The 13,630-nt window shown below is 32.1% G+C and overlaps 1 protein-coding gene across 2 annotated transcripts in view; it reads right to left on the bottom strand.

Moving 5' to 3' along the window:
• Positions 1-13,630, bottom strand: part of STXBP5L (syntaxin binding protein 5L) — a 338,252-nt gene that overhangs the window by 165,442 nt on the left and 159,180 nt on the right. For both annotated transcript variants that reach the window (XM_087439668.1, XM_087439669.1), the window contains exon 9: positions 861-939. In XM_087439668.1, coding sequence (XP_087295794.1) covers positions 861-939 — 79 coding nt within the window. The remainder of the gene's footprint in view (positions 1-860; positions 940-13,630) is intronic.

Here is a 13,630-nt window from a genome sequence, read left to right as displayed (position 1 = left end):
TGGGCTAAAGAGGTATTGATCTATCTAGTTTATATATATATATAAACTAACTAGTTAAAAATGATCATGATTTTATACTATTAAACCTTTAGAAAAGCAGCTATAAAAAAGATTAAATGTACCTATGATGACAAGAAAACATTCTAGTGTGAGCACATAAGTAACATAAAGTAGGATTATCCAATTTAGAGTTAAAATAAAATTAAGGTTTAGGCAAGATTTGTAATTATGGTAATTCTGGATGAGAATATTGCCATTAACAATTATTGCAAGTAAAAAGAACATTGTTGATGTACAGGATATGTCTGCTATACATTATACAAGATAAAGTTTTATTTAATATTATTTTTTATGTAATTTTCTATATCTTAAAATTTACTACTATTTTATTATGCCAATACTCATAATGCTTATCTTTCCAACACTATAATCCTTCCAATTTCAGAATGTAAGATCCTAAAGTACAGAGACTTGGTTATGTATTTGGTTATGTATTTAATACTTTCATGTGCAATACCAATAGGTACATAGCTTCTGCTTAATAATGCTGAATAATTGCTACTTGTAATGTGCATGGCTAAAAAGTCCTACATTGTTAAAATTAATGTATATAATACTCAACTAAATATTCATAGAAATTTACAAATAATTAACAGTTGTTATTTGTCATATTCATAATAATGACATCATAGATATGACTATTCAACAATAAGAAATCTGTTATTATCAATGAAGAGGATTCAGCCAGTTAATATAATTATGTAAAGCTTTAAACAATACATAAACATTAAAGGTTATCTGCCTTTCTTGGCTCTGTTTCTTACATATTTTCCCATATCCCCCAAAGTAAAAATGCATACCTATTTCTACAGGTCTTGTATTCTACTTTAAGAATTGGTTTACAAGATTCAGATTTTCTTCCTTCTCTTTGACTTTTTCCTAAAGAAAGAAAAAGAATTTTATTAAATCTGATTTAAATTCTCCTCTTCCATGAGAATTTAAAAAGTTTGACTACAGGAATATAAAGAAAAAAGAATAATAATGTAATAATGTGTTTTTCTTAAGAGGATAAACACATCTATGCATCCTAACATTTTTGTTTAATTTGTAAACAATTTGTTGAGTCCTAACAATTGACTGCTATATAATCAATAAAGTTCCTTGTAAACTTATCATATTTGTATTGCTTTACATTCTCCACGTATAAACCTAGTCTCAGGAAGTTATTTTAGTTATTTAAGTTTCAAGATAAAATAAACTTTAGAATTGAAGACACACACATACATACTTATCTGCATACTGAAATGTACTGTTATGAAAATCCATACTAGGCTCAAAATTTTATCTACAAATACAAGCAAACCCCTTTCATATGCAGAAATACTTGCCATTTAAAGCTTATGAGAGACAATCAAAATCATTGCATTTTCATCAAATTCATTTAAAGGAAAGTCCACTAGACAACGAACACAGATGGCACATTTCATGATTTTTAAGAATTTTAATGATGTACTTTGCATAAAACAAAAATAAATTTCTCGTAGAGGAAGGGTTATGTTAGACTCCATGGGATTTTGAATAAAGGATCAAAAAGAGTAGGATATGGAAGTAAAGCTACTTCTGCATATAACACATTTATCTTTCTAATTATGCTTTTCCTTATAATTGTGTCTCATTTTGATAAAATTGACAAGTTTTTTAAGATGATATATTTTTTATTTTAACAAGTACCCTTATTTATTCTTCTATTGCCACTGTTGTTTATAGACCCAGGTACCTATTATGTAGTGAGACGTTTGTATGCATATAAGTTTACGTTTTCAGGATAGCTTCAGAATGGCCCAGCCAAATCCAAATAGCATGTCAAGATAGTTTTATTCAATTTGTTTAAAGGGCAGGGTATAAGCATACAACATACCTTATCTGCTCCATAGCATGGTTTCTGAAATTGCCTTCTCTTTCTTTTACCCTATGTCAACTAAATAAGTAACCAATAATAAAATACTGGTCATATTCATTCACATTATAAAAAAAGATTAAAAAGTATCAGTATTATGTATAAAAAAGAACTGCTGACATTATATGTAGACCACGAGGCCTTACAAAGAGACAACTATGGGTCAGGGACCCACTCTAAATGGTGGTCTTAAGGGTGAGGAACAACTAGTTGGTCATTACTGGTTTTGGTAATGAGTGGGAATTGAGGTAAGGAATGAGTAGTAATGGTAATGAGTGGGAATTGAAGGAACTGAAGGAAGTGACACTGCCAGGAAAGAGATCCGTTATTCTCAGTTGATATCTTTCTCGTTCAGTGCATCTCTAATAATTTCCAAGCCATTAACTAATCAAAACAGTATATTTGCAGTTGTTTATATATATATATGGAACCAATTACTATTTTTCAATCAATACACAGCAGTATCACGCACTGATTTCCGTAGAAAAAATAATTATCTAATTAATTAATGTTTTATTTCAATTTCCAAATCTGCTAATTAATTTTAGGGTGAACTTTTCTGCTTTGTTTATATTCATTACCTGTAGTAACTGAAACATGCTTAAAGGTCATGTTGTATAAAACATCATTATCAGCAAGTGCATTTATTGCTACTGCTTATGGTCAGAGCACTGTACTAAGTGGCAGGGTTCGAAGAAATAACTGACCACCAAGAAGTTTAAAATTTACTAGATTAAACAAAATAAATATAAAAATGACAATATGAGGTACCATAAACAAATGAATGATAGACATGAAATGCTGTAGGAATTGAGAATAAACCTGTGGCTTCCTCTTATAATAGAAAACTTTCTAGACTTTTACAGAAGACTTCCTAGAAGCTAGATTGAGCATTAAAAAATGGGATTTGGGTAACAGAGCACAAAAAAAGACATGAAGTCACTTTCATGTCTTTTTTTGTGCTCTATTGAGGGAATAATGGATAGGCCAATTTGGGTTAGACGAAATAATTCATAGAGGAGAATAGTTAAAACAATATTGATGAGGTACAAAGCAGCCATACAATGGCAATTTATAAAACCAATTTTCAATACAGACAATGGAGATACATTGGAAGATTTCAAGTTGGAAGGTGATGTGTGTAAACCAATGTTTCAGAAATATTAATATGGCTTTATTTAATACAGTAATTTTGAAGATGTAAGATACTGATGCTGGAAAAACTAGGAGATTATTGCAACAGTGCAGGAAAAACAGAGAGAAAAAAGAATGAAGAAAAATGAACAGTCTCAAAAACATGTAGGATACCATTAATTGCACCAACATATGAATAATGGGAGTACCAGAAGAAGAGGAGAGAAAGGAGCAGAAAAACATTCAAAGAAATAATGGTTGAAAACTTTCTAAATTTGATGAAAAGCATTATCTACACATCTAAGAACCTCAGTGAACTCCATATAGGATAAAAGCAAAGAAGTCTACTCCCCGACACATCACAGTAAAAATGCTGAAGGCCAAAAAGAAAATCTTCAAAGCATCAAGAGAAAAATGACTCATCGAATACAAGAGAGCCCTAATAAGATTAACAGCTGACTTTCTTATCAGAAACAATGGAGCCAAAAGGCAGTGGAATAATATATTTAAAGTACTGGAAGAAAAAAGAAACCTGTCAACCAAGAATCTTATGTTCATGAAAATTATCTTTCAAAAATGAAGATGAAATATCTAGATATTTCCAGATGACAAAAACTGGAGAATGTGTTGCTAGCAGAACTCTCTTACAAAAAAAAAAAACTAATGAAATTCTTCAGGCTGAAAGACAGTAATTTGAATCCACACAAAACAAAGAGTATCAGTAAGGGTAATTCTGTGGATAATTATAAAAGATAGTATAATTGCATATTTCTTCTCCAATCTTCTCAACTGATTTAAGAAGCAATTGTAAAAAAACATGTATACAATTGTAATGTGGGATATATAATAAATTTAACAATAACAACATAAAGAAGGTGGATGGAATAAAGCTACACTGGAGCAAGGAAATGACACCAAGTGGTAACTTGAATCCACAGGAACAAATGAAGAGAACCACAAATGATAAGCAAAAAGGTTAATGTAACAAATTCTATAAATATACACTTGATCTACTTTCTTTTGTCAGCTTCTTTAAAAGACATACAAATGTATAAAGTAAAAATTGCAGCAATATATTGTTGGGTTTGTAACACATACAGATGTAATGTATAATAATAGGATGAAAAGAGGCAAAAGGTAATACAATCATCTATGAATACGTTTCTATATCACACTAAAATTCAGTTAGTATAAGTCTGAAGTAGATTCTCATAAGTTAAGGTTATATGGTAAGCCCTAGAACATTCACTAAGAAAATAACTCAAAAATAGTGAAAAATTCATTAAAGGAATTAAAATGTTACACTAGAAAATATTAACTTACTGACAAAAAAAGCAGTAAAGGAGACCTAGAGAGACAAAAAAGACATGAGACATATAGAAAAGAAAAAATTAAAATGGCGGACATCAATCCAACAATAACAATAATAACATTAAATGTCAGCAGATTAAACAATGTAATCAAAAGGCAGAGATGGTCTGACTGGATTAAAAAAAAAACAACATCCAACTACAAGCTGTTTACAGGAGGCACACTTTAGATTTAAAGATAAATGTAAATGGCAACCATAAGAAAGCTGCAGTGACAATGCTGATTTCTGACTAAATAATAAATGGGTCAAAGAAGAAACCAAAATACTTGGAGAAGAATGTATGATCAATGTACGAAAACTCCTGAGACGAAGCTTAACCATTGCTGAGAGGGGAATTTATACCAATAAGCAGCTATATTAAAAAAGAACATACCAAATCAATAAGCTAACTATGCACCTTATGACACAGAATAAAAGAGCAAACTGAACCCAAAGCAAGCAGAAAGAAGTAAATAATAAAGATTAGAGTAGAAATTAATAAAGTAGAGAAGAGAAAAATAATACCGGAAATCAAACTGAAAATTGGTTCTTTGAAAAGATCAAGAAAATTGACAAAGCTTTAGCCAAACCAACCAAAAAAAGTCTGAAATTACTAAAATCAAGATTGAAAGAGGGGACATCATTACCTACCTCATAGAATTAAAAGGATTATAAAGGAGTACTATGAATAACAATATGTCAACAAATTAGAAAACCTAGATGAAAGGGACAAGTTCCCAGAAAGACACAAACTTGCAAAATTGACTTAAGAATAATTAGAAAATCAGGGCTGGCCCCATGGCATAGTGGTTAAGTTTGGTGCGCTCCCCTTTGGCAGCCTGAGTTCATGGGTTTGGATCCTAGGTGAAGACCTACACCACTTGTCTGTCATGCTGTGGCAGTGACCCACATACACAATAGAGGAAGACTGGGATGGATGTTACCTCAGGGAAAATCTTCTTCACCAAAAAAAAAAAAAGAACCACACAAAAATCTTCATAGACCTATAACAAGTAATGAGACTGAATTAGTTATTGGAAAACTTCCCACAAAGAGCCCAGGCCCAAATGGCTTCCCTGAGAATTCTACCAAACTTCTGAAGAAGAATTATACCAATTCTTCACCAACTCTCCAAAACAGAAGAGGAAATATTTTCCAACTCATTCTATAAAGCCATCATCCATTCTATGAGGCCACTATTACACTGGTATGAAGATAAGATAGAGATATCACAACGAAGTACTGAGATTTTTCTCAGGATTGCAAATATGGTTACCATCAAAAAAATCAATCCATGTAATAAACCATATTAAATAAAGGATAGAAATTACAATGATTATCTCAATAGAAATAGAAAAAGCATTTGACAAAGTCCAACACATTTAAGTGGTGAAAAAAAAAAAACACAACAAAGAAAAGAAGAGAATTCCTTAACCTGATAAAGAACATCTATGACAAACTCAGAGCTATCATCATACTTAATGGTGAAAGAAGGAAAACTTTCCCTCTAGGATCAAGAACAACAAAGGGATGTTTTTCTTCCCCGCCCGCCCCCCCCCCCCCCCACTTTCTATTTTCTGGCACAATATACATAGCAAATTCTGTAACACTGGAATTATCTGGTCTGACAATTTGGTAAAATCCTCTAAAATCATCTGGGCCTCGTGGTTTAGCATTGGCTAGGTACTTGATAACTATTTTTTCCATGGAAATTTGTGTATTTATCATTTCTATCCCTACAGGGGTTAGTTTTGGTAAGTTGTATTTTCCTTGGAATTATTCCTTTCATTCAAGTTCTCAACTCCACTTGCAGAAGGTTGTACAAAATACACTTTTATGAGTTTTTTAAAAATTCCTCCATTTCAAAGGTTATTTCTCCCATGTAATTTCTTATTTCATATTTTCTTTCTTCTGTATTGATTAGATTAGCTACAGATCTGTTTTCTTTTACTGTTTTAACAATACATCAGAACTTTTGTTTGTTCTGTTTTTACTTTTTCATATTGTTAATTTCTGTTTTATCTTTATGATTTCCTTCCTTCTTCCTATAAGTTTACTTCTTTATTCTTTTCTAGCTTTCTGGGTGGTATTTTAATTACTTTAGACTTTCATTTTTATTTACATTAAATATGGCTATGAGATTTCTTCTAACTATTGTCTTATATGAATTCCTTAGTTTTGGTATGTAGTATTTTCAATATTATTTTTCAGAAGGTCTACAATTTTGTTTTTATTTTACCCTTGATTTGAATGTTGTTTAATAAAGAGTTTTTACATTTCTTGATAGAAAGACATTTATTTATTTATTTAAGGCTTTTTTCAATTATTGTGGTAAGAATACTTAATATGAGATTTATCATCTTAACAAATTTTTAAGTGTATAATACAGCATTTTTAACTACAGGCACAATGTTGTACAGCAGATCTCTAGAACTTAATCATCTTAATCATGGTGAAACTTTATACCAGATGAACAGCTACTCCCCATTTCACTCTGCCCTCCCAGCCTCTGGCAACCACCATTCTGTTCTCTGCTTCCATGTGTTTGACTATTTTAGGTACCTCATATAAGTGGCATCATGCAGTATTTATCCTTCTGTGACTGGCTTATTTCACTTAGCATAAATGTTTCCAAGGTTCATCCATGTTGTCACATATGGCAGGATTTCCTTCCTTTTTAAGGCTGAATAATATTCCATTATACATATATACCACATTTTCTTTATCCATTCATCCATTGATAGACACAAAGGACATATATTTTAAATTATTCTATTTAACTTCATTGTCAGGGAATGCTTTATTATCCCTACTTTATGGAATTTATTAAGATTTTTCTTTGTGATTTAACATATAGTCAATTTTTAATATTCCATGTGTATTTGAAAAGAAAGTATAATTTGTGTTATCAGTTATAAATTTCATTATATATCTAGAAGATCTACATTATTAACTTTTCTATAACTTTATTTATTTGTTTTCCACTTGACTTAGATTAAAAGTAGTATGTGTGTTAAAGCCTCCTGTTTTTAGTTTATTTCCTTCTCTTTCTCCTTGTATTTCACGTGGTTTTGCTTCATGAGAGCGGTTGCTAATTTTTGCTGAAGGGGAGGCTTAGATAATCATAATTGTTATGTCATCATTGGGGGTTATTAGCTTATAGCATTACAAAGCATCCTTCTTAAACTGAAATCAATGTTGTATAATGTCAGGATATCAATCTGCTGTTATACTTTTGGTTTGCCTGTTATACTTTTACATTTTTCAATCCTTTATTCTGTATTTCTCTTTTTCTAAGGCAGAGAGTTGAGTTTTATTCTGTGACCCATTTATAAAATATTTTTCTTCTTTTTTTAATATTAAAAACCTCTTTATAGTTAGAAATTGCATTTGGCCAGATAACAGCAGCTTAAGCAAAATACAGGTTTATTTCCTTTCACATAACAGATGTCCAGAGAAAGTAAGTTCAGCGTTGGTAGGGTGGCTTCCTGATCACCAGGTACCCAGACTACTTCCACTTTTGGCTCCACCATTCTAGTTGATAGCTTCTATCCTAAAGATCATCTCAAGATACAAAATGATTATGGGAGCCACTGACATCACATCTTCATTTAAGGCAAGAAGAAAAAAGGAAGAGGGAACAAGGGCAAAAGTGTCCCTGAAAACTGTTCTCCTTCTATGGAACTCGCCTAGAAGTCCAAATAGTAATGTTTCCCTGACTGTAACATAGTCACACGGCCATACATACCTGTAAGAGAGACTAGAAAACGTACTTTTTTTTCATTTTTAGTAAAACACACATAACATAAAATTTACCATTTAAACCATTTTTAAGTAATTCACATTGTTGTGTAACCATCACCATGATCCATCTTCAGAAACTTTTTATCTGCCCCAACTGAAACTCTATACCTATTAAACAATAACTCCCCATTTCCCACTCTCCTCAGCCCTCCTCTCAGCCCCTGGCAACCACTATTCTACTTTCTGCATCTATGAATTTGACTGCTCTACGTAGCTCATGTAAATGGAATCATACAGTATTCTTTCTTTCGTGACTGGCTTATTTCACTGAGCATAACGTCAAGGTTCATCCATGTTGTAGCATGTGTCAGATTTTCCTTTCTTTTTAAGGCTGAATAATATTCCATTGTGTATATACACATACACACACACAATGGAATATTATTATACAATAATAGTAATGGACTTTAACACCCCACTTACATCAATGATAGATCATCCAGACAGAAAGTCAAAATGGGAACACTATACACTAGATGTACTTAGTAGATATATATAGAACATTCCATCCAAAAGCAGCAGAATACCCATTGTTCTCAAGTGTACATGGAACATTCTCAAAGGTAGATCATATGTTGGTAAACAAAACAAGCCTCAATAAATTAAGAAGATTGAAATCATATTAAGCATCTTTTCCAACCACAATGCAATGAAACTAGAAACCAATTACAAGAAGAAAGCTGGAAAAGTCACAAATATGTGGAGACTAAACAACATGCTACTGAACAACTACTAGATCAAAGAAGAAATCAAAAAATACCTGGAGAGAAATGCAAATGAAAACACAACATACCAAAACGTATGGGATGCAGCACAAGTGTTACTAAGAAGGAATTTTATAGCAAGTCTACCTCAATAAATAAGAAAAATCTCAAACAATGTAACAATAAACCTAAAAGGACTAGAAAAAGAAGAACAAATGAAGCCGAAAGTCAGTAGAAGGAAGGAAATAATGAAAATCAGAGTGGAAATAAATGAAATAGAGACTAAAAAAACAATAGAAAGGATCAATAAAACTAAGAGCTGGGTTCTTTGAAAAGATAAACAACATTGACAAGCCCCAAGCTGGATGAAGGAAAAAAAAAGAGAAGGCTTAAATAAATAAAAAATCAGAAAAGAAAGAGGAGAAATTACAATGGATACCACAGAAATACAAAAGATTATAAGAGAATACTATGAAAAGCTATATGCTAACAAACTGGACAAACTAGAAGAAATGGATAAATTATTAGAATCATACAACCTCCCAAAACTGAGTCAAGAAGAAACAGAGAATCTGAATAGACTGATCACAAAGACACTGAAAGAGTAATCAAAAACCTTCTAAATAACCAGAAGTTCAGTACCACAAGCCTTCTCTGGTGAATGCTACCAAAGATTCAAGGAAGATTTAATACCCATTCTTCTCAAACTCTTCAAAAAATTGAAGAGGATGGGATGCTTCCTAACTCATTCTATGAGGCCAACACCACTTTGACACCAAACCATACAAGGACAAAACAAAAAGGAAAATTACAGGACAATATCACTGATGAACACAGATGCAAATATCCTCAATAAAATATTAGCAAATTGAATACAACAATACATTAAAAGGATAAAACACCACAATCAAGTGGGAGGTATTCCAGGGACACAGAGATGGTTCAACATCCACAAATCAATCAATGTGATATACCACATTAACAAAATGAAGAATCAAAAATCACATGATCATCTCAACAGACGCAGAGAAAGCATTTAACAAGACTCAACATCCATTTATGATAAAAACTCTCAATAAAATGGGCATAGAAGGAAAGTACCTCAACATAATAAAGGCCATATACCACAAACCCACAGCCAACATCATAATCAATGGTGAAAAACTGAAAGCTATTCCTCTAAGAACAGGAACAAGACAAGGAAGCCCACTCTCACCAATCTTATTTAACATAGTATTGGAAGTCCTAGCCAGAGCAATGAGGAAAGGAAAAGAAAAAAAGGCATCCAAATGGGAAAGGAAGAAGTAAAGCAGTCACTATGTGTGGATAACATAATTCTATATATAGAAAGCCCTAAAGAATCCACCAAAAAACTATTAGAACTAATTAATGAATACAATAAAGTTGCAGGGTACAAAATCAATGTACAAAAATCAGTCATATTTCTATAAACTAACAACAAACTAGCAGGAAGAGAAGTGAAGAATACAATCCCTTTTACAATCACAAAAAAAGATTAAAATACCTACGAACAAATTTAACAAAGGAGGTGAAAGACCTACACACTGAAAACTATAAGACATTATTGAAAGAAATTGAAGAAGACATAAAGAAATGGAAAGATGTTCCATGCTCATGAATTGGAAGAATTAACATAGTTAAAATGTCCATGTTACCTAAAGCAATCTACAGATTCAATGCAATCCCAATCAGAATCCCAAAGACATTTTTCACTGAAATAGAACAAAAAATCTTAAAATTTATATGGAACAACAAAAGACTCTGAATAGCCAAAGCAATCCAAAGAAAAAAGAAAAAAGCTGGAGGTAGCACACTCCCTGATTTCAAAATATAATATAAAGGCTATAGTAATCAAAACAGCATGGTACTGGCACAAAAACAGACACACAGATAAATGGAACAGAATTGAGGGCCCAGAAATAAACTCACACATCTATGGACAGCTAATTTTTGACAAAGGAGCCAAGAACATACAACGGAGAAAGGAAAGTCTCTTCAATGAGTGATGTTTGGAAAACTGGACAGCCACATGCAACAGAATGAAAGTAGACCATTATCTTACAGCATACAAAAAAATTAACTCAAAATGGATTAAACACTTGAATGTGAGACCTGAAAGCATACAACTCTTAGAAGAAAACATAGGCAGTATGCTGTTTGACACGGGTCTTAGCAGTATCTTTTCAAATACCGTGTCTATTCAGGCAAGAGAAGCAAAAGAAAAAATACACAAATGGGACTACAACAAACTAAAAAGCTTCTGCACAGCAAAGGAAAACATCAACAAAAAGAAAAGACAACCCACCAACAAGGAGAAAATATTTGCAAATCATATATCCGATAAGGGGTTAATATCCAAATTACATAAAGAACTCATACAACTCAACAAGAAAATGAACTCAATCAAAAAATGGGCAGAGGATCTGAACAGACATTATTCCAAAGAAGATATGCAGATGGCTAACAGGCATATGAAAAGATGTTCAACAGCACTAATTATTAGGGAAATGCAAATCAAAACTACTACAAGGTCTCAACTCGCAGCTGTCAGAATGGCTATTCTTAAAAAAACAAGAAATAACAAGTGTTGGAGAGGATGTGGAGAAAAAGGAACCCTCACACAACGCTGGTGGAAATGTAAATTGGTACAGCCACTATGGAAAACAGTGTGGAGATTTCTCAAAAAATTAAAAATATACCATATGATCCAGCAATTCTACATCTGGGTATTTATCCAAAGAAAATGAAAGCACTAATTTGGAAAGATATATGCACTCCTATGTTCATTGTAGCAATATTCACAATAGTCAAGACTTAGAAGCAACCTAAGTGCCCATCAATGAATGAATGGATAAAGACAATGCAGTATATATATACAATGGAATATCATTCAGCCATAAAAAAGACAAAATTGTCCCATTTGTAACAACATGGATGGACCTTGAGGGTATTATACTAAGTGAAATAGGTCAGAGAAAGACAATTATGGTATGACTTTACTCAAATGTGTAAGATAAACAAACATACCAATACGAAGAACAGCTTGGTGGTTACCAGAGAGGAAGGTGGCAGGGGGAGGGCAAAAGTGGTAAAGGGGAACCATGTGTATGGTTACAGATGGCAACTAGACTTTTGGTGGTGAACAAAATGCAGTTCATACAGAAGTTGAAATATAATGATGTACACTTGAAATTTATATAATATTATAAACTAATGTGACCTCAATAAAATAAAATAAAATAAGTAGTTTCTAGCACATACACACACAAAAACAAATAAATAAATAAAATGTTTCTATACATCCACTGTATTTTGTTTTGTATACAGAATTCTCATGTTATACTCAATAGTATTCCTAATTAGTTTTTATTTTTTAGGTGTGCAATTGCATTATCAAAAAGGAATTATAATTTTGAACTCTTTTTAAACTTTTAAATGTCATGTTTCATTTCCAAGTCTAATTACATTGGAAAGTATTTTCAGGAAAATGTTAAATAACAATGATAACTGTTGACACCTCTGTCCTGTTTCTGAGCAACATCGTTATTAAGTATTTGATAGCATTGGGTTTAAGATCATGTATGTAGATGTGTGTGTGTGCATGTGTGTGTGTTTAGCTGAGGGCATTATGACTGAAGAATAAATATTTGAAACCATTACAATTTACTGTGAAAAAAAATATCAATGTCTGCAGCACCAGTGAAAACCAGCTACAACAAGGGCAATGTCATCACAGTGCTAATGTCAAGAGAAATAGGTACTAATCTAACCTCATTGGCTGTGGCCACCCTCCCTCTTGTCCCACCATTGCCCAATAATCTGAGTTTCAGACAAAGCCTACTATTGTAGTCTAGAAAATTTTGATTTGTAGAAAAATAATGAATCTAGATACAGTTTCTCAGTTTAGGAGACACAATGTGTAGGAAGGAAGGGGGCAACAAGACTATATTCTATAGTATATACAACATAACATCTAGAATATCCATGATACACTCCAAATTATTAGACATATGAAGAAGCAGGAAAATGTGAGCCATTCTTATGAACACAGACCAACTTCAAGGTGAAGCAGATATTGGTATTATCAGACAAACATTTATAGCAGCTATTATAGCTAAGTTCAATGTTCAAAGGATAGGAAAGGAAAGGAAAATGATCATACTGAATGAAAAGAGGAAATCTCAGCAGAGAAATAGAAAACATAAAAAAGTAGCAACTCGAAAAAATACCTGAAATAAAAAAATAACTTATGTGCTTAAAAGCTGAATGAAGACTGCAGAAAAAAAGAGCAGTTAAATTGATGACAGATCAATAGGATTTATCCAATTTGAAATTCAGAGAAAAAAATGATTGCCAAAAATAACCAACACAGGCTCAGAGACATGTAGGACAAAACCAAAAATTCTACCAAAATGGTAACTGGTGTCCCAGAAAGAGAAGAAAGACAGAAAATGGAGCAGAAAAACATATTTTAAGAAATAAAAGGCTGAAATTTTCCCAAATTTTGTAAAAGATATAAATTTATAAATTTAAGAAGCTCTGTAGCTCAGTAGAACCCTAAACAGAATAAACTTGAAGAAAACAAGCCTAGGCATATCATAATCAAGTTGCTGAAAATATAAGGTACAAAAAATTTTTGAAAGCAGCCAGAGAAAAACA

Source organism: Ceratotherium simum, chromosome 15 (assembly GCF_057802395.1).
Source record: "Ceratotherium simum simum isolate JZ-2026a chromosome 15, ASM5780239v1, whole genome shotgun sequence".
NCBI lineage: Eukaryota > Metazoa > Chordata > Mammalia > Perissodactyla > Rhinocerotidae > Ceratotherium > Ceratotherium simum.
The sequence above is the reverse complement of the archived record's forward strand: the minus strand, read 5'-3'. Positions and strand labels throughout refer to the sequence as shown.